This window comes from Abramis brama (assembly GCF_963993115.1).
Source record: "Abramis brama genome assembly, chromosome: 16".
In the NCBI taxonomy this organism is placed as follows: Eukaryota; Metazoa; Chordata; class Actinopteri; order Cypriniformes; family Leuciscidae; genus Abramis; species Abramis brama.
The window spans coordinates 27,810,926-27,831,149 of NC_139978.1; the positions used below are offsets into that span (position 1 = coordinate 27,810,926).

The 20,224-nt window shown below is 35.2% G+C and overlaps 4 protein-coding genes across 7 annotated transcripts; 2 read left to right on the plus strand and 2 right to left on the minus strand.

The window, feature by feature from the left end:
• Positions 1–348: 348 nt before the first annotated feature.
• On the minus strand, positions 349–5,634 carry dimt1l (DIM1 dimethyladenosine transferase 1-like). Its single transcript, XM_084086437.1, has 12 exons — positions 5,443–5,634; positions 4,896–4,969; positions 4,662–4,748; positions 4,514–4,575; positions 4,333–4,426; positions 3,001–3,050; positions 2,625–2,748; positions 2,351–2,443; positions 2,210–2,274; positions 2,039–2,102; positions 1,392–1,498; positions 349–1,289 (listed from the first exon to the last, which is right to left on the minus strand). The coding sequence occupies exons 1-12, from the start codon at positions 5,498–5,500 to the stop codon at positions 1,247–1,249; spliced, it is 921 nt and encodes a 306-aa protein (XP_083942563.1). The 5' UTR covers positions 5,501–5,634; the 3' UTR covers positions 349–1,246.
• A 35-nt stretch (positions 5,635–5,669) lies between these two features.
• On the plus strand, positions 5,670–13,961 carry pola2 (polymerase (DNA directed), alpha 2). Of its 3 annotated transcripts, none has more exons than XM_084086607.1 (19): positions 5,670–5,793; positions 6,015–6,144; positions 8,450–8,574; positions 8,716–8,801; positions 8,897–8,954; positions 9,177–9,286; positions 9,509–9,702; positions 10,410–10,498; positions 10,625–10,777; positions 10,928–10,990; positions 11,096–11,150; positions 11,232–11,356; positions 11,551–11,589; positions 11,682–11,755; positions 11,849–11,957; positions 12,970–13,076; positions 13,301–13,357; positions 13,489–13,615; positions 13,713–13,961. In XM_084086607.1, the coding sequence occupies exons 2-19, from the start codon at positions 6,063–6,065 to the stop codon at positions 13,863–13,865; spliced, it is 1,806 nt and encodes a 601-aa protein (XP_083942733.1). In that variant the 5' UTR covers positions 5,670–5,793; positions 6,015–6,062; the 3' UTR covers positions 13,866–13,961. The 3 variants fall into 3 exon arrangements, with proteins under 3 accessions (XP_083942733.1, XP_083942735.1, XP_083942734.1); XM_084086609.1 differs by having other exon boundaries at positions 5,682–5,793; positions 6,046–6,144; XM_084086608.1 differs by having other exon boundaries at positions 5,708–5,793; positions 6,022–6,144.
• Positions 13,962–14,293: 332 nt separating this feature from the next.
• On the minus strand, positions 14,294–16,512 carry cenph (centromere protein H). The gene is made up of 10 exons (XM_084086610.1): positions 16,395–16,512; positions 16,158–16,292; positions 15,921–15,976; positions 15,792–15,828; positions 15,643–15,711; positions 15,500–15,556; positions 15,348–15,411; positions 15,171–15,222; positions 14,798–14,955; positions 14,294–14,674 (listed from the first exon to the last, which is right to left on the minus strand). The coding sequence occupies exons 2-10, from the start codon at positions 16,274–16,276 to the stop codon at positions 14,588–14,590; spliced, it is 699 nt and encodes a 232-aa protein (XP_083942736.1). The 5' UTR covers positions 16,277–16,292; positions 16,395–16,512; the 3' UTR covers positions 14,294–14,587.
• A 6-nt stretch (positions 16,513–16,518) lies between these two features.
• kgd4 (alpha-ketoglutarate dehydrogenase subunit 4) lies at positions 16,519–19,072 on the plus strand. 2 transcript variants are annotated; one of them, XM_084086613.1, is made up of 5 exons: positions 16,519–16,690; positions 17,526–17,594; positions 17,928–17,991; positions 18,254–18,468; positions 18,698–19,072. In XM_084086613.1, the coding sequence occupies exons 2-5, from the start codon at positions 17,544–17,546 to the stop codon at positions 18,713–18,715; spliced, it is 348 nt and encodes a 115-aa protein (XP_083942739.1). In that variant the 5' UTR covers positions 16,519–16,690; positions 17,526–17,543; the 3' UTR covers positions 18,716–19,072. The 2 variants fall into 2 exon arrangements, with proteins under 2 accessions (XP_083942739.1, XP_083942740.1); XM_084086614.1 differs by having other exon boundaries at positions 16,556–16,690; positions 17,529–17,594.
• Positions 19,073–20,224: the final 1,152 nt, after the last annotated feature.

Below are 20,224 nucleotides of genomic sequence, written 5' to 3' on the forward strand. Positions count from 1 at the left end.
TGTAAAAGGTATTGGTCAGCCTAACATAACGTAATCAAAAGCTTTGAACGTTTTCCTCTGTGAGAACAAATCACTGCACCAGTAGTGTATTCAAGATTTTACTGTCAACTCAAGCGTTGCTTATCATCATAGAGCAGCAAGAAAAAAATTTTTTTAATTGTTACTTCAAAGCAAATTTTTCTGTTCAGATTTCTATCTTTAACTTTCTTCCCACACCAAATCGGGAGGATCTGAAACAACAGTTCAAAGTGATTCATAATAGAAACACACTACTGAAAAGTCTCACATAGGGTGAGCAAAACACTTTTCTCAAGTTTCTTTTAAATTTGAAAGCAACTTTACACAAAACACAATTATTCATGGTTTTATTGAACTTGTACAGCTAAACCTTCCTAAGAAACATGCCTTAAATGAATCTGAGAATAGGTCAATCACCTATTAAATAATTAGCTATTATATTTACACATCAAAGTTTACATAGTACAGTAACATTAACCGTAGGTAGAATGTTAATGAAGATTTATCGGTAACACCTTGGCAATAAGTTTCAACTTGTTAACAGTTAATGCAATAGCTAAGATGAACTAACAATGAATAATACTTTTACACCATTTATTAATTTAATTTTTTATACAAGTTCATTCATCATAAACAAACTTGAATTAGCGAATTAGTATAATTATAAATTAACATTAACCTAAAAATGCTGTAAAAATAGCTGCTCTTTGTTAGTTGATAACAATGAGTTCATGACACTTAATACATTAACTAATGTTAACTAACTGAACTTTATTGTGAAGTAGTAGTTAGCAGTTTATTTCTCAATTTGACAGTTCAGTATTGAGCAGTAGTGGGCAGGATAGCGTTTTGTGTGTATACTGCTGAGATTGATAGGGATGAAGACTAATATTCTTTACAACAGCATCAGTTATATCAAAAGTAAACTGGTGTACTCACAACTGATGAGGGCATATAAATGAAAGCTGTAAGAAGCCATTACATATGTCCTCTTCAAAGCTGAGAGGAATAAAACTAAAGTTTTACCTCAGAAAGAAGTCCGGAAATATTTCATCATTCAGCAAAGGCACAAAACATTGCCAGCCTGAGAGATTAAGTGTCCCACTGCATGTCCATTGAAAAGAAATGCCATTCATGTCTTCACATGGATGAAAGCATTAACCAGAATACGAGAAGACTGCGACGTCACTTCCTGTCAACCTAGTAGCTGTTCACTGTTCCTTAAGTCTTAGGAGAAGTGTATCCCGGCAGAGTTGAAGGCATGAAGAAGCCTACCATAAAATATGGATGCAGAAAAGATGCTTAATGAAACGCCCTCCTAAAAAACAAACATTTAAAAGCATTTTTCATGGAGTGAAGCATGTCATACTTACACCATGAAATCATCAATATCCATGGAACGTGCCCTCTTTTCATTAAACTTCGACTCTTGAAGGATGCTATCAATTTTCTGAGTTATGTTGAAATCTTGTTGTACTTCCTGTAGTACAATTTGGAAATGTATTTTAATATAATTGTGTATCAGGTCAAGTATAAAGTGTCTAAAGCCTTGTTCAGACTGTCAGTCCAAATCCGATTTTTGTGCATATCCATTTCAAACTAACTACATTTATATGTGGTTTGATTTCCTATTCAAATCCCATTTCTGGGAATCCGTTTCTGTCAACCGTTCTCGATTTTGCAAAGCTTTTTTTTTTTTTGCTTTTGTCACTTTCTCACACCACATAAAACGTATAAACACATCAGACGTTGTTGCAGAAACACATGGTCATATTGTAAGACATCATTGCAAACCCCTCCATGTTATTTCTGGCGTATGCCTACTAACACAACATCATTGCCATAGAAACCAACTCAGATTTTCCGAGAAATGAAACAGCGCCACAGGACATACAAATCAGATCCGAACAGTTAGGATACAAAGTATGGACAGTCAATCATTTAGATCAGATTCCAATCGGATACACAAATAATCGGATTTCGACTGACTGTGAACGTAGTCAAAGTGAAGCAGACTCACTATGTTGTTCACAGAGCAGTGGATTCTGTAATTCTTCTCTAATAATTGCTCAACCGCAGAAGACCTGCGTTGAAAACACAAAAACAGCAATCCATTATCAAGACTGGCCAGCTTCTTGAATTCATTACTATTTAACACACTCAACAAAAACACAATTTAGTGATGTCTTACTTGAAGGCAGCACTGAGCGTTTTGTTCTTTCGGACAAATGCAATTCTGACAAGACCATCCCATTCCTTTGAATGTGGAAAAAAACTGTTATATACTTTCCAATAACTGCACAGACAGTATACATTTTAGTTATACACTTACCTGGAAGTTGACAGGTGGCGGAGGATTTTTGGGCTCTATCCTCACCACGCTGGACTCTACTTTTGGAGGTGGTCTGAAATTGTTCTTTCCCACCTTTATAAGCATAAAATTACATAACAGTTACAAACTATGCATTGCACACAAACTTGAGGATTTATCCATTCTCAAGCAGCAGTCATAACTTGTTTTAACATATTTTCATGCAAAAGAACAGTAAATAAATTAATACAGGCACCAATAGCAGTCAATTAATGAATGTTGGGACTCTCCAAACCTTCATGAGATGGTCCACGCGGGATAGGAGCTGTGTGTTGATGGACAGTCTGCAGTATAGCTTGTCTCCTGGTTTAGCCACCAAACGCATGGCAAATTCCCTCTGAAACATCAGCACAGCACACCTACAGACAGAATAGATACACAACTCATCACTATTACGTAAGTAATGTATGTAGTGCAGTGTGTTTTAACTGGTTTGTAAAGTCAAAGAGAGTACAAGGGGAGAAGACAAGCCACTCGCACAAAAACGTAAATTGGCGAAATCATATCACTCAATATGACAGCAGTAGGAATTAAAGTCCCATCGTTTGTTTTCTCTATACTGCTCTTACATTTAATGAATCAGCCAAAAAACAGTTTATCCAATATCTTACCTAAAAAATGGCCGGTGAAGTAACAGCTTGAACACAAAAGGTGATGATATCTAGAAGGAAAAAAACAAAATCTCAGTGTGATTAGCTGTGATTGGGTAACACTTTACAGTAAGGTTTAAAGGTGCAGTGTGTAATATTTAGCGGCATCTAGTGGTGAGGTTTGCGAATTGCAAACAGTCAGTCGCTCACGGCCTATCCCTCCATTTGCAAACTCGAAGGAGAAGCTACGGTGGCCGACGTAGGATTGGAAGATGTCGTCGTCTGAGTCAGCAGAGAGTAACAAGTCAAGCAATGAGGTTTCTTTATATTATATTTTATATTAAATTATATTTACTTAATTATTCAGTAAAACCATGTTATTGCGATTGTTATTTTTACTTGTTCATCATTGTGTTAGTCTTTTATTCACTGACTTTACCATAGCTTGTTTCCATGCTAGTTAGTATAAGATAAGAGCTATGGATAAGAGCATCAAAGCAGCTAGGTAAGGGGAAATAGCTAACGTTACGATGTCCGAGGCGTCGTTCAGACAGCATGTTTTTCTCCACGTTTGCAGAGTCAGGGACAACCTGAGTATTCTGCTGCGTCTTTTTCTGCTGCTTCTCATTCAAGTTAGTGACGAAACGCGCTCTGTAGCGCTGTTTGTTCGCTGTCGGCTACGGTAGAAACATGACGTCACAATATGCCGACCTTCATAGAAGGGGGGTGCCCGCGGTTATGTAGATATAAATGACTCATTCTAAGGTAATAAAAACATAATGGTTCATTAAGTAAGGTCTTTATATACCACTGAAAACATAATTATGGATCTTATATTGCATTTCTGTCAATAGATCCTCAGAAATATTACACATTGCACCTTTAATTTGTTAACATTAGCTAAAGGTACACTATGTAACTTTTTTGTTCAAAATTAACTAAATTTAAATAAGTCAATACAATATCAATCCTTCTTCCAAAACGTGTTTTTGTCTTACTCACTGTTAAGCCTTTTAAAAGTGTCTATATTTTAGACCTGTCAGGATGGTTTTAAAGAGAAACTGCATACACGTCACTGGCCTGTGCGTGTCTCGTCATATCCGTAAATAGAGAAAAGTTGCTCGGGCTCGGGTTGTTGTAGCACTGTGCTAGAATTTATCTTTTTTTAAACTGCTAGAGGGCCAAAAGTTACATAGTGTACCTTTAACTACATTAATTTACTTCTAAAGCATTTATTAATCTCAGTTAATGTTAATTTCAACATTTAGAAATACATTTTTAACATCAAATGTTGTATCTGCTAATATTATTTAATGAGCTAACATGACAGCAACCAAAGAGCAACCAAAATACCTGATAAGGCAAGTTAGCCACACACACGTCAAAAAAGGGGAGCTCCGTCTTTAGGACGTCCCCTATGAGGATCTGAAGCTTGTTCTGCATTGGACTGTTCGAGAAAACAGATTTTACAATCAAACAGATGTTGAAGTTGTTGCTGGAGTTTTGACAATGGTAGCAATGAATGTGTATTTACGTGCACTGGACTCTTTTCTGAAGCTCAGCAACAAGCCTGGTATCCAACTCGCATGCAACCACCTTTGAATTGTTTGGGGGGGGAGAATTTAAAAAAAAATCATCACTACTTAAACTCTAGCAATAAACATTCAGTGTAACTTATTTACTTTCTTGGCTTTCTCCAGGAGTTTGACAGTCATGTTACCAGTTCCAGGACCAACTTCCAAAACCACATCTGTTGGTCGTAGTGCTGCCTGGAAAGATATTTTTGTATTAAATCAATACAACGATTATATTGTGCCGTGACAATATGGTCAAGCATTCAGAAAGCTCATTCAGCTTTGAAAAGAAAAGAAAATGACAGAAATTTGCCAGAAAAAGTCACATTCCACATTACTGACCTTCTCTATGATGGCATTGACAACCAAAGGGTTTTTCAAAATATGCTGACCAATACCAGTATTGAACATAATTCCTGAAACACATGAAGAAACAGATATTATTTGTGTGTATTATTTATGGGTGGACTCTAACAAATTGTATAGATGTGTGTCAAAACATAATCCCATCAAACTTTCTTTTTTTTTTATCTTTGAAAAATTAAATAAAATTTTGACATTATTGTCTTTAAAATAAAGCACATAAATTGTATGTGTGTGAGATATATAAATAAATATATATATACATATGTTCATAACATCAAAAGTAAAACGTATTTTACGCGTTATAGTGATGAGACTGTCATGAAAATAATGTCACAATGTTCTATGTTCAGAAAAATAAGCTTCATTTCAATTATGTGACCTGGACGTGTTGTTGACAGGTTTCTAAAGGTTTCTTAATCCAAATTAGATTTATAACATGTTTAACTTTCACTACAGATCTAAAAGGACAGACTTCATTAAATCGCCAGACAGCATGACTACAAAACATCTCAACGAAACCTACCTTGACTCTTCACCTCCTGATGTTTTCGAGATTTTTTCTCGGTTTTAACCTTCGGCATTTTGATAAGTAATGGTTGAGATTCCAAAAAGTGAAATTTACTGTACAAATATGAGTATATGTTCAGGATATTATAAACACGTGTGGCACCAACAGGCTTTGGTTCCTTTCAGCTGATCGGATGGAAATTCATGTAACAGTCTCGCGCTCCCTCTGGCGTCCTGGAGGGCGCGCGAGGAAACCGGAAGTGACCTTTCAGTGCTGTTTTGCTGGTACTTTTTCGCGGCAATCCAAACGTGATGCTAAGACTGTTGAGGGGAATATGACAGCTGATTTTTTACGTTAATATAGAAGGTAAACTTTCATATTTTTGTATTATCCGTGTTGAAAATACATTTCTTAATTCGAGCTCTATCTTCAGCTGAATAAAATTGTATTTAGAAAGCAAAATATGTTCAGGTATTGTATTTAGCGCCAGTTCAAGTGAGACTAAAATGTCGTTCTGTTACAATTGCGATTAATGAAATGTGTGAATCGGAACGTCTAAATCTTCTTGAGAGCGTTTCTGTTTTTAGTTTACAGATTTCTTTTATATTTGAACATAAGCGGAAACAACAAACACAATGGCATCAGTCACTGCAGAGGACATCAAGTCTGAACTGGACACTTTCAACATAGCCTTCAACGATGACACTGTGGACAAAAGTAAACGTCAAGTTTCTTATTTATTGTTTTTTGTATATAAAATTATAACATTGTTAGCGTGACATAATGCTCTAAAAATTAGTATATGCCTTATTGTGAAAATATAAATGTGTGTGTGTGTGTGTGTGTATGTATGTGTGTGTGTGTATATATATATATATATATATATATATATATATATATATATATATATATATATATATATATATATATATATATATGAATACTTTACCGGTCAAAAGTTGTAATGTTTTTGAACATCATGCCTGCATTTATTTGATCAAAGATTTAATATAATGGGTTTCTATTTTAATATACTTCAAAATATATTTTATTTCTGTGATGCAATGTTGAATTTTCATCAGTCAATACTCCAGGCTTCAGTGTCACATGATCCTTCAGAAATCATTCTAATATGTTGATTTATTATCAATGTTGGAAACAGTTGTGCTGCTTAATTTTTTTTTTATATCTGTGATACTTTTTTCAGGATTCATTGATGAATAAAAAGTATCAAAATAGAAATCTTTTCTAACAATATAAATCTTTACTATCACTTTTTATCAATTTAACACATCCTTGCAAAATAAAAGTAATAATTTCTTACCAAAAAAAAAAAAGGACTGACCCCAAACTTTTGAATGGTAGTTAACATTGTTACCAAAGATTTCCATTTTAAATAAATGCTGTTCTTTTTCTTAACTTTTTATTCAAAAAAGTAATAAGCAGCACAGCTGTTTCCAACATTGATAATAAATCAGCATATTAGAATGATTTCTGAAGGATCATGTGACACTGAAGACTGGAGTAATGGTTGATTAAAATTCAGCTTTGCATCACAGAAATAAATAGGCTATTTCAAAGTATATTCAAATAGAAAACCATTATTTTAAATTGTAATAATATTTCACAATATTACCATATTTTCCGTATGTTTGATCAAATAAAAGCAGGCTGGTTTAGCATAAGAGACTTCTTTCAAAAACATTAAAAATAGTAATGTTTCCAAACATTTTACCGGTACTAATATATATATATATATATATATATATATATATATATATATATATATATATATATATACACTCCCTGATAAATATGATCAAAAATGGCTGTCAAAAATAAATCTGCATCATTTATCCTTTTGATCTTTCATTCAAAAAATTGGCAAAAATCTAACCTTTCATTGAAGTAAAAGAATTGAAAGTGGGGGGGAAATCACATTATGAAATAAATGTTTTTCTCCAAAACATGTTGGCCACAATTATTCATACCCCTAGAATTTTTTTATGAGTAAAATATCTCTGAAGTATATTCCCATTAATATTTACCTTTTTTAGCACACCAGGGTGACTAGGAACATGAAATTGTCCAGCTATGACTTCTTGTTTCACAGGAGTTTAAATATGAGGAAACACAAAGGCCAAATTCCCTTAATCATCCATCACAATGAGTAAAACCAAAGAATATAGTTCTGATGTGCATCAAAAGATTGTTGAGCATCACAAAATAGAAAGTGGCTGTAAGTGGCTCTAAATAATTGAAAATCCCCATTTTGACCATCAGGGCAATACTTAAGAAGTTCCAATCAACTACAGATGTTACGAATCTGCCAGGAAGAGGACGTGTGTCTATATTGTCTTAATGGACGGTGAGGAGGAAAGTTTGAGTGGCCAAAGACTCTCCAATAATCACAGATGGAGAATTGCAGAGATTAGTTGAGTCTTGGGGTCAAAAAGCCTATTAAAAAAAAATCAAACAACCCCTACATCACCACATGTTGTTTGGGAGGTTTTAAAGAAAAATGCTCCTCGCTCATCCGAGAACAAACTCCAGCATATTCAGTTGTCAGACACGACTGGAACTTCAACCGGCACAGGGTTCTGTGGTCAGATGAAACTAAAAAAAGAGCTTTTTGGCAGCAAACACGCTAGATGGGTTTGGTGCACCCAAGGATAAAAAGTACCCCATGTGTACAATTTAATATACCATTGGATCTTTAATGTTGTGGGCATATTTTTCTGCTGGAGGTCCCCCCCCCCCCCACACACACACACTTTCAATTCTTTTACTTAAATGAAAGGTTACGATTTTGCCAATTTTTTGAATGAAAGATCAAAAGGATAAATGATGCAGAATTATTTTTTACAGCCATTTTTGATCATATTTACCAGGGGTATGATTAATTCTGAGCACGACTGTATATATATATAAATATATATATATATATATATATATATATATATATACACACACACACACATACCTTTCAGTGGTCATATGCTGTAATTATTCTTTCTTGTAGTGTTGGAGCAGTGTTTGTGTCACAGGCTGAAGGGGGATGAGATTGTATTCGAGTGGTTTGCTTTCAGCGCCTCTAAAAACCAGCTGCTGCTCACTCTTGATAACCTGGACCAGTTTGAACATGAAGTTAGTACAAGACCATTATAAACGCATACTGCTGCATGTCAACCGCAACACAGATATTCTGGGATCTCTTGAGATGCCTTAATAAATAAGATACCCAATGTTTCCCTGCTTGATTTGCATACTGCTTATGTACTCTTTCAGATACTGAACAAGAAGAAAAAATCAAAAGGTTCTTCAAAGGGAAGCCAGCTTAACAAGACTAGAGACATCAACTCTATCCAGGAACTGTATCCTTTTATCTCAAACCATCACTAGTTTTAATTTGACATAATTTCAATTGGTCCCTAATGTTCACAGTGGTCTTCTTAACAGAGTCTCACAGAATCCGAGCAGAAGAGGAAGAGGAGAACTTGTTGGATTCCTATTCAACACCTGCCAAGGTGAGGAAAAATGGAGGACATAGATAGAAATGCATTATTGGTTCCCAATGAGAAAGTATTGTATAGCTCAGCTCTTAAAATTAAATCAAATTTTGTCTTAACCCAACTTTTATTTGAACTGCTGTAATTTGCAATATATTGAAATGTGCTTTCTTTGTAACTGGATTGGTAAGAAAGTGCAAATCTAAATGTAGTATTGTCTTCATCTCTGTGTTACCACAGGGCTCTCAGAAGAGAGCGTTGACCACCCCAGAACATCCTCAGTCCAAGAGAGGTGTGGCCCGACTCGCCAGTCCCAGTCTTATGCTGTCACCTTCCAGCTTCTCACCAAGGTAACCAATTAACCAAACTTTTATTTAGATAGCTTTAAATATATGAGGTCTTTATAAGGCAAATAAACCATTAACAAAATCACCAAGGCAACCAAAAGTTTGATCTCCCAGTAAGTACCCTAAAGAATAATTACCATGACGTGTATAATTACCATGTCTTTTGACTTCAAGATGATACAATACATTTAATCTAATATAAAATTGTTTTATTTGTTTGTGTAGTGCAACGCCTTCTCAAAAATATGGCATGCGTGGGGGACGAGGAGATGTGGTTTCGTCATTTGGGACGGTGCAGGGTCCTCGCTGGACGGGTAAAGGACAGACAAGTGTGAGGGTGGAAATGCTGGGAGGAGGAGACAATTCACTCATCAGCAGCTACAAATACATGTTCCAGAGACTGAGAGACGTGCGGGACGGTGAGTCCATGTTCTCATTGCTGCCGTCGTCAGCACTGACTCAAACCTTCATACAAAACTTTGCTCTTTCCAAGATATGCATGTCATGATTATATGATTGACAATTGCTGAAACACTTCAACGTACATGTCAGGAAGTCAATTCGTTTTTGTTTTTTTTGTGTGTTGCATGACATACAAATGGTCATATATGTATATATATGTGTGTGTGTTTGTGTATATGTATATATTGTAATTATGGTTGTGAATACTGATGTTAACTAGTACTGCTATTATCTTTTCTTACATTGGATTGATTGTATACATATAAATTGTTATTTTATCTATTTGGTTGATTGATTATATACATATAAATTGTTATTTTATCTATTTGGTTGATTGATTATATACATAAATTGTTATTTTATCTATTTGGTTATCGTACAAAATTGTATTGCTTATTATTAGTATAATTTTTAGCATTATTTTTACTTAGCGTATTATTGCATCTATTGTGGAAACTGCAAGTGAAATTTTGTTGAATGGGTGCAATGACAGTTGTATGCATACAATGACAATTAAGAAATAAAATTAATTTTATATGTTTACAAATTGTATGTAGGTTGTACAAATTGTATGTATGTTGTACGTTGTAATTGTATATTACATGATACGTACAGACTGTCTCTTTATATATTCTTATACATTTATTTATGTTCTTGTCTGTAGTTCTGACTGAAAAGATTGAAGAGCTTGGAGAGGAATTGCGGAGTCATTTTAACATAGAGGAATTCTCTCCTGTTTCATTGCCAGTTCAGGTACAAGCACAGATATCATAATGGCTCAATAATTCAGTTTTATCAAAGTGATAAAAAAATAACTTATTTATGGCTGGTGTGCAAAAGTTAATTTTGGAGTCTGCGTATTCATGATCTCACTCTCAGGATAGCATCACAGTACTGGGGCAGGTGTGTTGTGACAGTAACGGGAAGCTCAATGCCCAGTCTGTGCTGCTGGAGGCCGGACAGGAACAGGGAGGCAGACAGGTGCCCGTGGATCTGTCTGAGCTCAAAGAGTTCTCACTCTTCCCTGGACAGGTGAGATATACACCTATTGGATGCACATACTGCTTTTTTCCTCTCTTTTTTATGTTTGTTTTTAACCTATTGTTAAGTAATATTCTATTACTAATCTCATGTATCTCTATCATACATACTAATCCCATACATTCAACGTTTGTTTTGTAGGTTGTTGTCATGGATGGGATGAACACCTCTGGGGAGAAGTTTGTAGCTACCAAACTATACGAGGTATCTCACTAATACCCTTTTTAGTTCAGACTTGTTTAGGTTAAGTTTACAATTTGTTTCATGAATTATGAATTATATTTATTCAGTGACTTGTTTGTCCACTAGGGTATTCCCCTGCCTTTTTACTGCCCTTCTGAAGTGAAACAGGAAATGGATGAAGGTAAGATTGGTGAAAATGTATCAAGAACATCTCTGATGAGATCATGGCTCACATTAAACCCTTCATAACACACTTTTTCAGTGTCTGAGCCTGTGATGGTTATGATGGCTTGTGGACCATACACCCCCTCTGAAAGTCTGACCTATGACCCTCTGATTGACCTCATTACTATCATCAATAAAGATCGTCCTGATGTGTGCATTCTGGTGGGTACAGCTTTGTGCCCATTTCTGTGGTGTTTTAGTCCAACAACCACCTTGTTGTGATAAAACCTAATTTATCTTTGCAGTATGACTGCTTTTCTGGACATTTAAACAAAATATGTTTAAATGTCAAAAAAGACATTTAAAAGAAAAACTGTGACATTTTGGCTAGTAATAACTGTTTATTTATCTCATAGTTTGGGCCATTTGTTGATTCCAAACATGAGCAGATTGAGGTAAACCAGAATTTTGTATGCATTTGAAATCTCTGTATTACCAATTTTTCGTCATGGCCACAAATTTAAACACTTTCTACCTTTTTTAACAGAAAAACCAGGTAACAGAAACATTTCAGTCCATCTTCAAGAGATGTGTGGACAGCATAGTAGAAGGAACCAAAGGGTGTGTGTCTATATATATTTTTTTTCACAACTTTATAGAAAGTGCTCACCAATGAATGATTGTGTTTTCAACGCTTGCATTCATTTACTATAGGTCGGGATGCAGGTTGGTGTTTGTGCCATCTCAGAGGGATGTCAATCATCATTACATTTATCCTCAGCCACCCTTCAACCTGACCAACCTCAGCAAAGATGATACAGCGGTGAGATGATTAGCTAAATTCTCTGTTTATTTGAATGTATATGCCTCTCTTTCTTCAGATAAACACTAACAAAGATTTTTAGGACAATAATCTGAGCACATATATTGCAAGTGAATGGCTGCTTCTCCATTGACGCTTGAAAAACCACACACTGCGATCGTGACTGATTAATCCACTGCGGTCGTATGGCTTACAATGTCCAGTGTTTCCCCTACCATTGTTTTGGAAGGGCGGCCCACCGGAATTTACTGTATAACGCACAATTTCACGGATAAATAAAAAGCAGTTTAGTACAATTGAAATCAAATCTTGATATAGACTAGTGTGTGTGAATATTAAACTGACTATTTAAAAACAAATCCTGCATGTTCTGTGTGAATGAATGGTACAGACAACACGCAGTTTCATTTACCACTCACACACACACACACACACACACACACACTAAAGCACGTGTGACGCTCGTTTTTGCCTATATGAGGACACGAATGCATGAACTTCATCTCCAGAGTCTAGATCCGCTCTGAAAGTCACTTTGTGAGCATTTAACTGCTTAGTCACGCGTCACAACATCCCTCTCGTAAATGTTTATATGACAGTAGACTGGAAGCATTAATTCTTAGTTAAAAAAGTGAAAAAAATGTTTTGCTTCAGAAGACATTGATTCATCCACTGGGTTCGAATTGATTAGGGTCACGACTCATGATCGCGTTGTGTAGTTTTTCAAGCGTCAGCCCGAGCGGCACCATTCACTTGCATTATATGGACTCCGAGATTGATTATTTTCCTAAAAACTTAGTTTGTGTTTTTCTGAAGAAAGTAATACTTTAGGTATGACATGAGGGTGAGTAAATGAGAGAATTTTTATTTTTTTTAGGTGATCTGTCCCTTTAATTAGAAAGACATGATTTTATTCAGTTATATTCTATTATTTTTATATGATCTTATACTAAATAAGTTAAACTGTTTCTATTATTTCTCTTGTTGTCCAATATTCATTTTCCACCCTTAGCGAGTGACCTTGGCGAGTGACCCCTGCACGCTCCTCATTGGTAATGTGACTTTTGGCCTGACATCTACAGACATTCTGTTCCATATGGGAGCTGAAGAGATCAGCAGGTAATACCACTGAACCAACTGGTAATTATAGCATGAAAACAGCCTACAACTGACATGTACATTTACACTGTGGCTACTTTAAGAACAAGAGTAAATTAACTATTGTATAAAGTGTACCGTTTTCTGATTCATTATTTCACTGACGTTCATTGAATTTAAAAATAAATACTCCTTCAGAGGAATGAGTGCGCAGAAGCACTGATTTGTCATTACCGTTTTTGCAGTGGCACTGGCACAGAGCGTTTCTCACGGATCATGAAACACATGCTGACCCAGAGAAGGTTTGTAGAACATTTGTCATCTTTAAATGAAATGACCTCGGTCTCGAGCAGCAGTAAAATGTTTGTCTGTACTCTTCTTTGCTGCTACAGTGATATGCAGTTGTAAATCTTTAGTTTATTTCTTCTTTTAGCTACTATCCTCTATATCCTCCTGCGGAGGAAGTTAACATGGATTATGAGAAGTTTCAACAATTCAGCCAAATGAACCTCACACCTGATATTCTTATTGTTCCTTCTGAACTTCGGTATTTCATCAAGGTAAATCAATCATATTTCAGAAAAGTTTATTTATACAATGTCAAAAAAACCAACAAAAATCAATTCTGACTGAAACAAATTTGCCATTATTTCCCAGGATGTTATTGGCTGTGTATGTGTCAATCCTGGCCGTCTCACTAAAGGACAGGTGGGCGGGACTTATGGACGTTTACTCATTCAGCCAAATCCTGTGCTGGTGGATGGGAAGAGAGTGAGCCCATGTATAGCAGGACAGGTGGTGAAAATATGAAACAATATACCTTTTCTACTGCTTGAACTTTATTAAATCATGTCTGTATTAAATCTTTTCACTTAAAGTGGATGGAAAATAAAATGCTTTGTAAAAGGCTGTTTTGTCCAGTTAATGTCTAGTTACAATGTTAAAAAAAAAGAACCTATATAAAATCAGTCAACATAAAATCAAAAGTGATCTTGCACATTCTCTATTGTGAACAATATATCAGTGCATGTTATTCCAAAAGAAATTCTGTAAAATTTTATGAAAATGTAAAAACTTGCTATTCCTTTTTTCCATTCGGCTGATGTTATGGCAGACCACACGAGGTATTGAATAATATTAACCAAAAGCCAACTAGCCATTAAGGCCGTTTTTCTTATTGAATAACATATTCAATAGACATTTGAGTTTCACTCAAATGCATGACATTACAGATATAATACTTGTGAACATGGTTTCATGTTACTTTTATTAAGCATAAATTTGAAGGTCATTTCATCTGTAAATGGAGTTCATTTAATCTATATATCTCATTCAGGAAGTTTCTGAAATATTCTTTACAGATTATATATAAAATGAGCTGTTATGAAAATCTTAAATATACATTGTTCATGTTTCAGTGAAACATCTTTGCCATAGTCCTTGACATAAATGTACAAGAAACCATTACACTGAACATGGTAACAGGTGAACTATATACATTAATCAGAGAACTGTGTTCAAATAGGTCCTCTTCAGTTAGGCATGTTTTCTAGTCCCATCGCAATGTCTCTTAATTTAGGATCATCCCTCCAGTTGACTTTACTAGCCAGTATAATTCCCTGAAAAACAAGATTTTTATTTCAAAGAGGTTCAAAATGCATAGTGATCCTAAAAACAAAAAGCAAGACAGATTAAATAAAAATGAAGACAAGTACACAAGCAAACATTGAGAAGCCACGTACCCGGAGCACATTTTGTAAAATGGTGGTGACTTTCTGGTATTTCTGTAGAACTGCTTCAGCTCTTTCCTTGGCTCTCTGCTGAACCTCTCCCTGATTTTCCTTCACCTGTTTCAACTCATTTATCTCCAGCATTTTTTTCTTAATTCGTCCTTTAAGCTCTAGGAAAACATGAATGAGATATGGTTGTTTTCTACTAACCCGCATACTGAAAACGTGAGAGTAGTTTTTTTTTAAAACAATTTGACTTATCCGATGTTACATCTTGTCAAAATATAACATTAACCAAGGTTAAAGGGCTTTCATTTGAAAAATCAGAGCAGAAAATACTGTGTCTGAAAGGTCTATATGATTCCATCTGGGCCTTAGTAAGTACCAAGTCTTTCCTTTTGAACATCTGTGATCTGGTCCTGAAGCTCTCGTGTTTCCTGGAGAGAGAAACAAGATCAGCAATTAAGTATTCCATGGCCATAAAACCGTTTAAAAATGGAATTATTCATATATATGAAAATGAATTTTTCTAAAACCTATAGCAGAACAGGGAATGTCCCACCTTTAAGATTTTCATGGTCTTTTCACAGAGCTCAGTGTTCTGATTGGTCAGTTCCTTTAGTGCCCTGTATGATGAAAGATCGGCTTACTGTTAGGACAACTGGATATATCAGACTACATAGATTCGATTTATTTAAATTAAGATTCACTCACTCAGCATCTGCATCATTCTGAATAATCTTTTCAATGATGGCATTCCAAATCTGCATTCTAGAACACACACAAAAAAACATTTTAACATGGACACCATCAGAGATTGTACTGCAAAAAGAAGCTTGATACCACAGCATCTTTACCTGTTTAATACCATTGTTTTGTTGAAGTATGAGAGTCTTGCCTGCTCTATTGCACTTTCATACTTGGATCTACAGATTGGTAAAAAGATCAATGTTGGATTATTTTAACATAAACACACAGATCTATTAATAAATTCAAACACACTTACAAATCTGCATCAGCTTCACATGACTCCTTGTGTTTTCCTAAGAATTAAACACAATGATCATTAGGATAATTATTAGTGGTTAATCTTTACATAAGTGTGTTGTTTATTCACATATAAATGTAAGCTTACCCATGCTGACTTTAACGTTCATTTCAAAACACTGATTTTCCATTATTTCTTTCATTCTTCAAAAAAAACAAGACATACAAGAAACAGAATGAGCATAGTAACACTGTTATCTATATAACATGATGTTTATAATACATAATACATAAAGTTGTACACTGTTAATTTGTACTCTACGAATTGGTGCAAGACGATAACAACAAACCATACAAATAAAACAATAAAAGAATGGAAAATCACTTTAGCAGACGTGTGGGTGTCACTCCATCAGAAGCTGCTGATGGATCAGTCAGGCCGTTTATTTCAGCAGGGTCAGGATCTGAAGAGGGTCCATCATGACTAACGTTACTGGAACTCATCTTTGTAACGTTATGTCTGTGCAGGGGGGGGTAAGTTACATAATCCCATTCAGATATCTGTTGAAGAGACCCCAGACATAAAACCTATATAATTAAAAAATATATATATTTTACTTACTGTCGCTTCCGGTTCTTGCTCTGTATGTTTTTGTTTATTAATTTTACTTTTTTTGTTACAAGATTCCAAGCCGCGAAGCTACAATCATGTCCGAAACTGCCGCCAGGAAGTCTTGGCGTCACGTGACAATCATGTGACTGGGTGATCCACAAAGCCCCGCCCACCTGCATCAAACCAAGCATGAGCAGAAATAAAGGATTGGCCGTTCACAGGCGACTCTCTTGACAGTGTTTAGTGTCTCGGAGGTCAACATGGAAAAATAAGGGTATACTGCTCAACTAGATAGCGTATTGATGGTAAGAATGTATGTTTATTGTGCTTATTATAAAGCGTGGATCTATATATTTGTAAATGCAACGGTATTTTAATGGCAGAACCACTTGTAATGAATATTAGCAGGATGAGCTAGGGTAAGGGTACAGTGAATTCATTTTGCGTTTTTTTCTGCAGTAATGTATTATTGATGTGTGATATTAAAGCTCATGAATTCGCATGTATATGTCAGTGAATTGACAGACTGTTTCAAGTTCATTCATTATGATTTACTGATGCAGCGAATTTGACAGCTTCTCTGCCACAGACTCGAACATGACGGTTGTTGTTACTTCTGGATAATTAATGCGATATTTAAACATGAATTGCCTTTTATGATAGTCCTTACATGCCCTCGTCTGGTTGCCAAATGTCAACTCTTTATTTGGGTCGAATCTTTTCAGTGACTCATTTAAGTCGTTTCGCCAAATTGGTCTGAACAATTCGTTCGCGACTGGTTTGATAGACAGTTGGCTGTAGCATTCTTATTAATATTATTATCATCAACATTATCATAATCATCATTACTACCACTATTATTAATATTAAAACATTAAAATATTTAAGCCAAACGATTACAAGTAGTATAACCAAATAGATTTTTTTGATACGAACTGTTCAAAAGAACCGATTCGCGAAAATGACTCGGACTTCCCATCGCTATTTGTCTGCCGCGTTTGTCCCGTGGTTTGTCCCATAGACTGTAAAAAAAAAAAAAAAAAGTTTTAATACGACATTGCCCTCTTCAGGTTGTTAATGTATTCACTTTACGCGTCTTGTGTCTTGTCTGTGTTTGAACTCTATGGTTTGAACCGGAAGCAGTGATCGAATGTCGTCATGGGAAGCAAAGTGAGTGGCAAGATGGCAGCTGCCAGTCGGGTCGTGCAGGTAAACACTTGCTTCAGCCTGTACACCGATCATATTGCTGTGACATCTCGCTCAATTTTGCTCATTGTTGAAACGGTGATCTCTTATCCGCATAGTATTCAGTAATTTTACTCTTGGTTGTTTTTACTTCACCAAAATGCATTGATTTCACTGGTTTAACAGATGCCCTTGTGGACAGACCCAGCTTCGGCTCTGTTTATCGCTTTATTTCACATCTGCAAAACACAATATCTCAGCAACACGTTAAGCATTATGTACATCAAATGCAATTGTAGATAAGTCACTGCAAAACTGTTTTGTTTAATATTTCTCATTACATTTATTCCTTTGCAGGTTGTGAGACCTCATGCACCTTTAATTAAATTTCCAGATCGAAACAGCGTCCCTAGGCCGAATGGTAAGTAATAACCTCATTGCCTTATTTTTGCCATTATATGTAATGCATCCGTTGTTCTGTGAAATATATAGTTTTTATTTGTGTAATGCATTAGAAGCTGTCAAAACTGCTCCTCGTAATAGGTGCAGTTTAGTTTCCATTGTGGTACATGTTTAGCCTACTTGCATTGGTTTAGTTTTTAAATCATGGTAGCAAACTTTAAAGCTGGCGCTATTAGTTTGTTGGTAACTTTTTTTTTTTTTTTTTCCTGCTGTATTTCCAGTACAAGAGGCACTGAAGGTGCTTGCAGCCAGTCTCCCACAGATCTCCCCATCCGCACCTCCTCCTCCTCCTGCAACATCAATATCACCTCCACCCAGACCACCGGCACCCATCAGCCGACTGCCGGGAACCCCTGACAGCGTCTCTGTAGTTAAAGATTTCCCTCAGAGATACCGCAGAAGAACCCTTGCATTAGATGAAATGGACTACATCCAGGTTAGTGTTCGTTTGTTTGTTCAGATCACCATTTGAAAAGACACAATCAGTACATTAACATTTGAGAGAATATGAAGAATGCATTGCATTTCACTTTTAACAATCTTTATATTTGCACTGTTCTGGAGCGTGGAGAAATATAAACACCTTTATAAATGTTGTAATGTTTAGAACAAAAATAGACCAGAATATGAATAAATCACTGACCATAGCTTGTTTTCTTTTGCAGCGAGGCGGACCAGAGTGACTCGTCTGGTCCAGTTTATTCAGACTCCTTATTTGTGGAAATCTGTTGACTGGTATTTTTTTTTTCTCAGTATAAGAGGAGTTCATAATGTCATCTAAATAAATTATAGTTATATTGTACATACAGATTATCATTTAACATTTGCTCTAAAATGCCTTCCTATTCTTCAATCCATCTGTGTTGTATTGGCCACTCTGTCCAGCATGAACAGAGATGATGAACTTCCTCTTCCATTTCATTATGTATTCTGGATTCAGAAAAGCATTCAGTGCCAGCTGTCTACAGATCTATGAAAAAACTAGATCACAGAGTACTGCAAATCGGAACGATTAAAATATGTACTCATTTTTGAAAGTTTTCAGTTGTCTTCTCTTATTTAATCTAATCATAACCACCATCTCTGTATTTTTTTATTATTATTATGTATTTAACGGAGTAGGATATTTTCAGTCAAATTACCACATTTGTTTCCAGAGCTTTTATTTCTGGAGCTTTTTACACCAAGTAATAAAGTACAACAAAAATACAAAATAATGAAAAACCAGCCACAAAGCAATACAATTATATGTACATATTTTATAAACAATAGAGATATCTGAATAATTCTGTAATGTTATGATTGTCTGTGTATTTATATATATATATATATATATATATGGATATACATTTATAGGATTTGTTGGTTTTATTCACAAGTTTTACCATTGTCATCCATGGTTGAATGTGAAAACCTCTATTTAATAATTCTTTAAATTTCTAAATTAAATACATAATAAAACACACATCCACTTTACCAAACTTTTCGCAATATTTTTAAGATGTAAAACGTTTACTTCGATAGGTCAAAACAACCTGTACATTCTGGTATTTTAGTTCGTCTTTAAAATGAAACAATAGGCAAAACATTTGAGAGTGAAATTACTGTCAATGTACTTCAGGAAATCTTGCTGAAGTTTACGGTTTCATTTATAAAAAGTACTAATACAGAATAGTAGGAGCACAGAGACTTTTTAAGTATGAAAATAAAAAAACTTTTTATATGAGCACCAAGTACTACATTTGTTGTGCATGATAAAGTTCTCTGCTTGATGTACAGACACTGAAAATATTTTGAACAAAAAAGATTGACAGAGATAAACTCTTTGTAGTGCTTTCTATCCCGTCAAGGAACAATAGCATCTATGGATCCATTTCAATCAGCTTTTGTAATCGCAGCTCCAAACATGCTACCAACAAGTACTTCCCTATGTCTTAACTATGTAGATGCACAAAACTCTTTCAACTCAAATTATAATTGGAACTGCAGTGCATTCAATAGAAAATAGACTCTTCACATTACTATTAGCAGCCGGTAGGTATCAAGGGTGTAAGAATCACTGTGAACTAATGAAAGCAAAGAGATGAACAAATGGGTTTAAATGTGAGTGTCCAAAAAGCATGTGCCACACAGATTTCCATTTATACACACCTCTCTCAAAAAAAAAAAATACAAAAAAAAATGGTGTGGTA

What these genes read in the sequence shown, in the direction of transcription:
- dimt1l (XM_084086437.1), bottom strand. Translation starts at nt 5,500, where the DNA reads ATGCCGAAGGTTAAAACCGAGAAAAAATCTCGAAAACATCAGGAGGTG. An exon ending in TGGCTAACTTGCCTTATCAG is followed by an intron (nt 3,051 to 4,332) that starts GTATTTTGGTTG and finishes TTTTCCTTCTAG; the next exon opens with ATATCATCACCTTTTGTGTT. An exon ending in ACGCTCAGTGCTGCCTTCAA is followed by an intron (nt 2,103 to 2,209) that starts GTAAGACATCAC and finishes TTTTCAACGCAG; the next exon opens with GTCTTCTGCGGTTGAGCAAT.
- pola2 (XM_084086607.1), top strand. Translation starts at nt 6,063, where the DNA reads ATGGCATCAGTCACTGCAGAGGACATCAAGTCTGAACTGGACACTTTC. An exon ending in CCTATTCAACACCTGCCAAG is followed by an intron (nt 8,955 to 9,176) that starts GTGAGGAAAAAT and finishes GTGTTACCACAG; the next exon opens with GGCTCTCAGAAGAGAGCGTT. An exon ending in CCAAACATGAGCAGATTGAG is followed by an intron (nt 11,590 to 11,681) that starts GTAAACCAGAAT and finishes CTTTTTTAACAG; the next exon opens with AAAAACCAGGTAACAGAAAC.
- cenph (XM_084086610.1), bottom strand. Translation starts at nt 16,276, where the DNA reads ATGAGTTCCAGTAACGTTAGTCATGATGGACCCTCTTCAGATCCTGAC. An exon ending in GAACGTTAAAGTCAGCATGG is followed by an intron (nt 15,829 to 15,920) that starts GTAAGCTTACAT and finishes TTTAATTCTTAG; the next exon opens with GAAAACACAAGGAGTCATGT. An exon ending in CAGAATGATGCAGATGCTGA is followed by an intron (nt 15,412 to 15,499) that starts GTGAGTGAATCT and finishes TTCATCATACAG; the next exon opens with GGCACTAAAGGAACTGACCA.
- kgd4 (XM_084086613.1), top strand. Translation starts at nt 17,544, where the DNA reads ATGGGAAGCAAAGTGAGTGGCAAGATGGCAGCTGCCAGTCGGGTCGTG. An exon ending in CTGCCAGTCGGGTCGTGCAG is followed by an intron (nt 17,595 to 17,927) that starts GTAAACACTTGC and finishes ATTCCTTTGCAG; the next exon opens with GTTGTGAGACCTCATGCACC. An exon ending in CAGCGTCCCTAGGCCGAATG is followed by an intron (nt 17,992 to 18,253) that starts GTAAGTAATAAC and finishes CTGTATTTCCAG; the next exon opens with TACAAGAGGCACTGAAGGTG.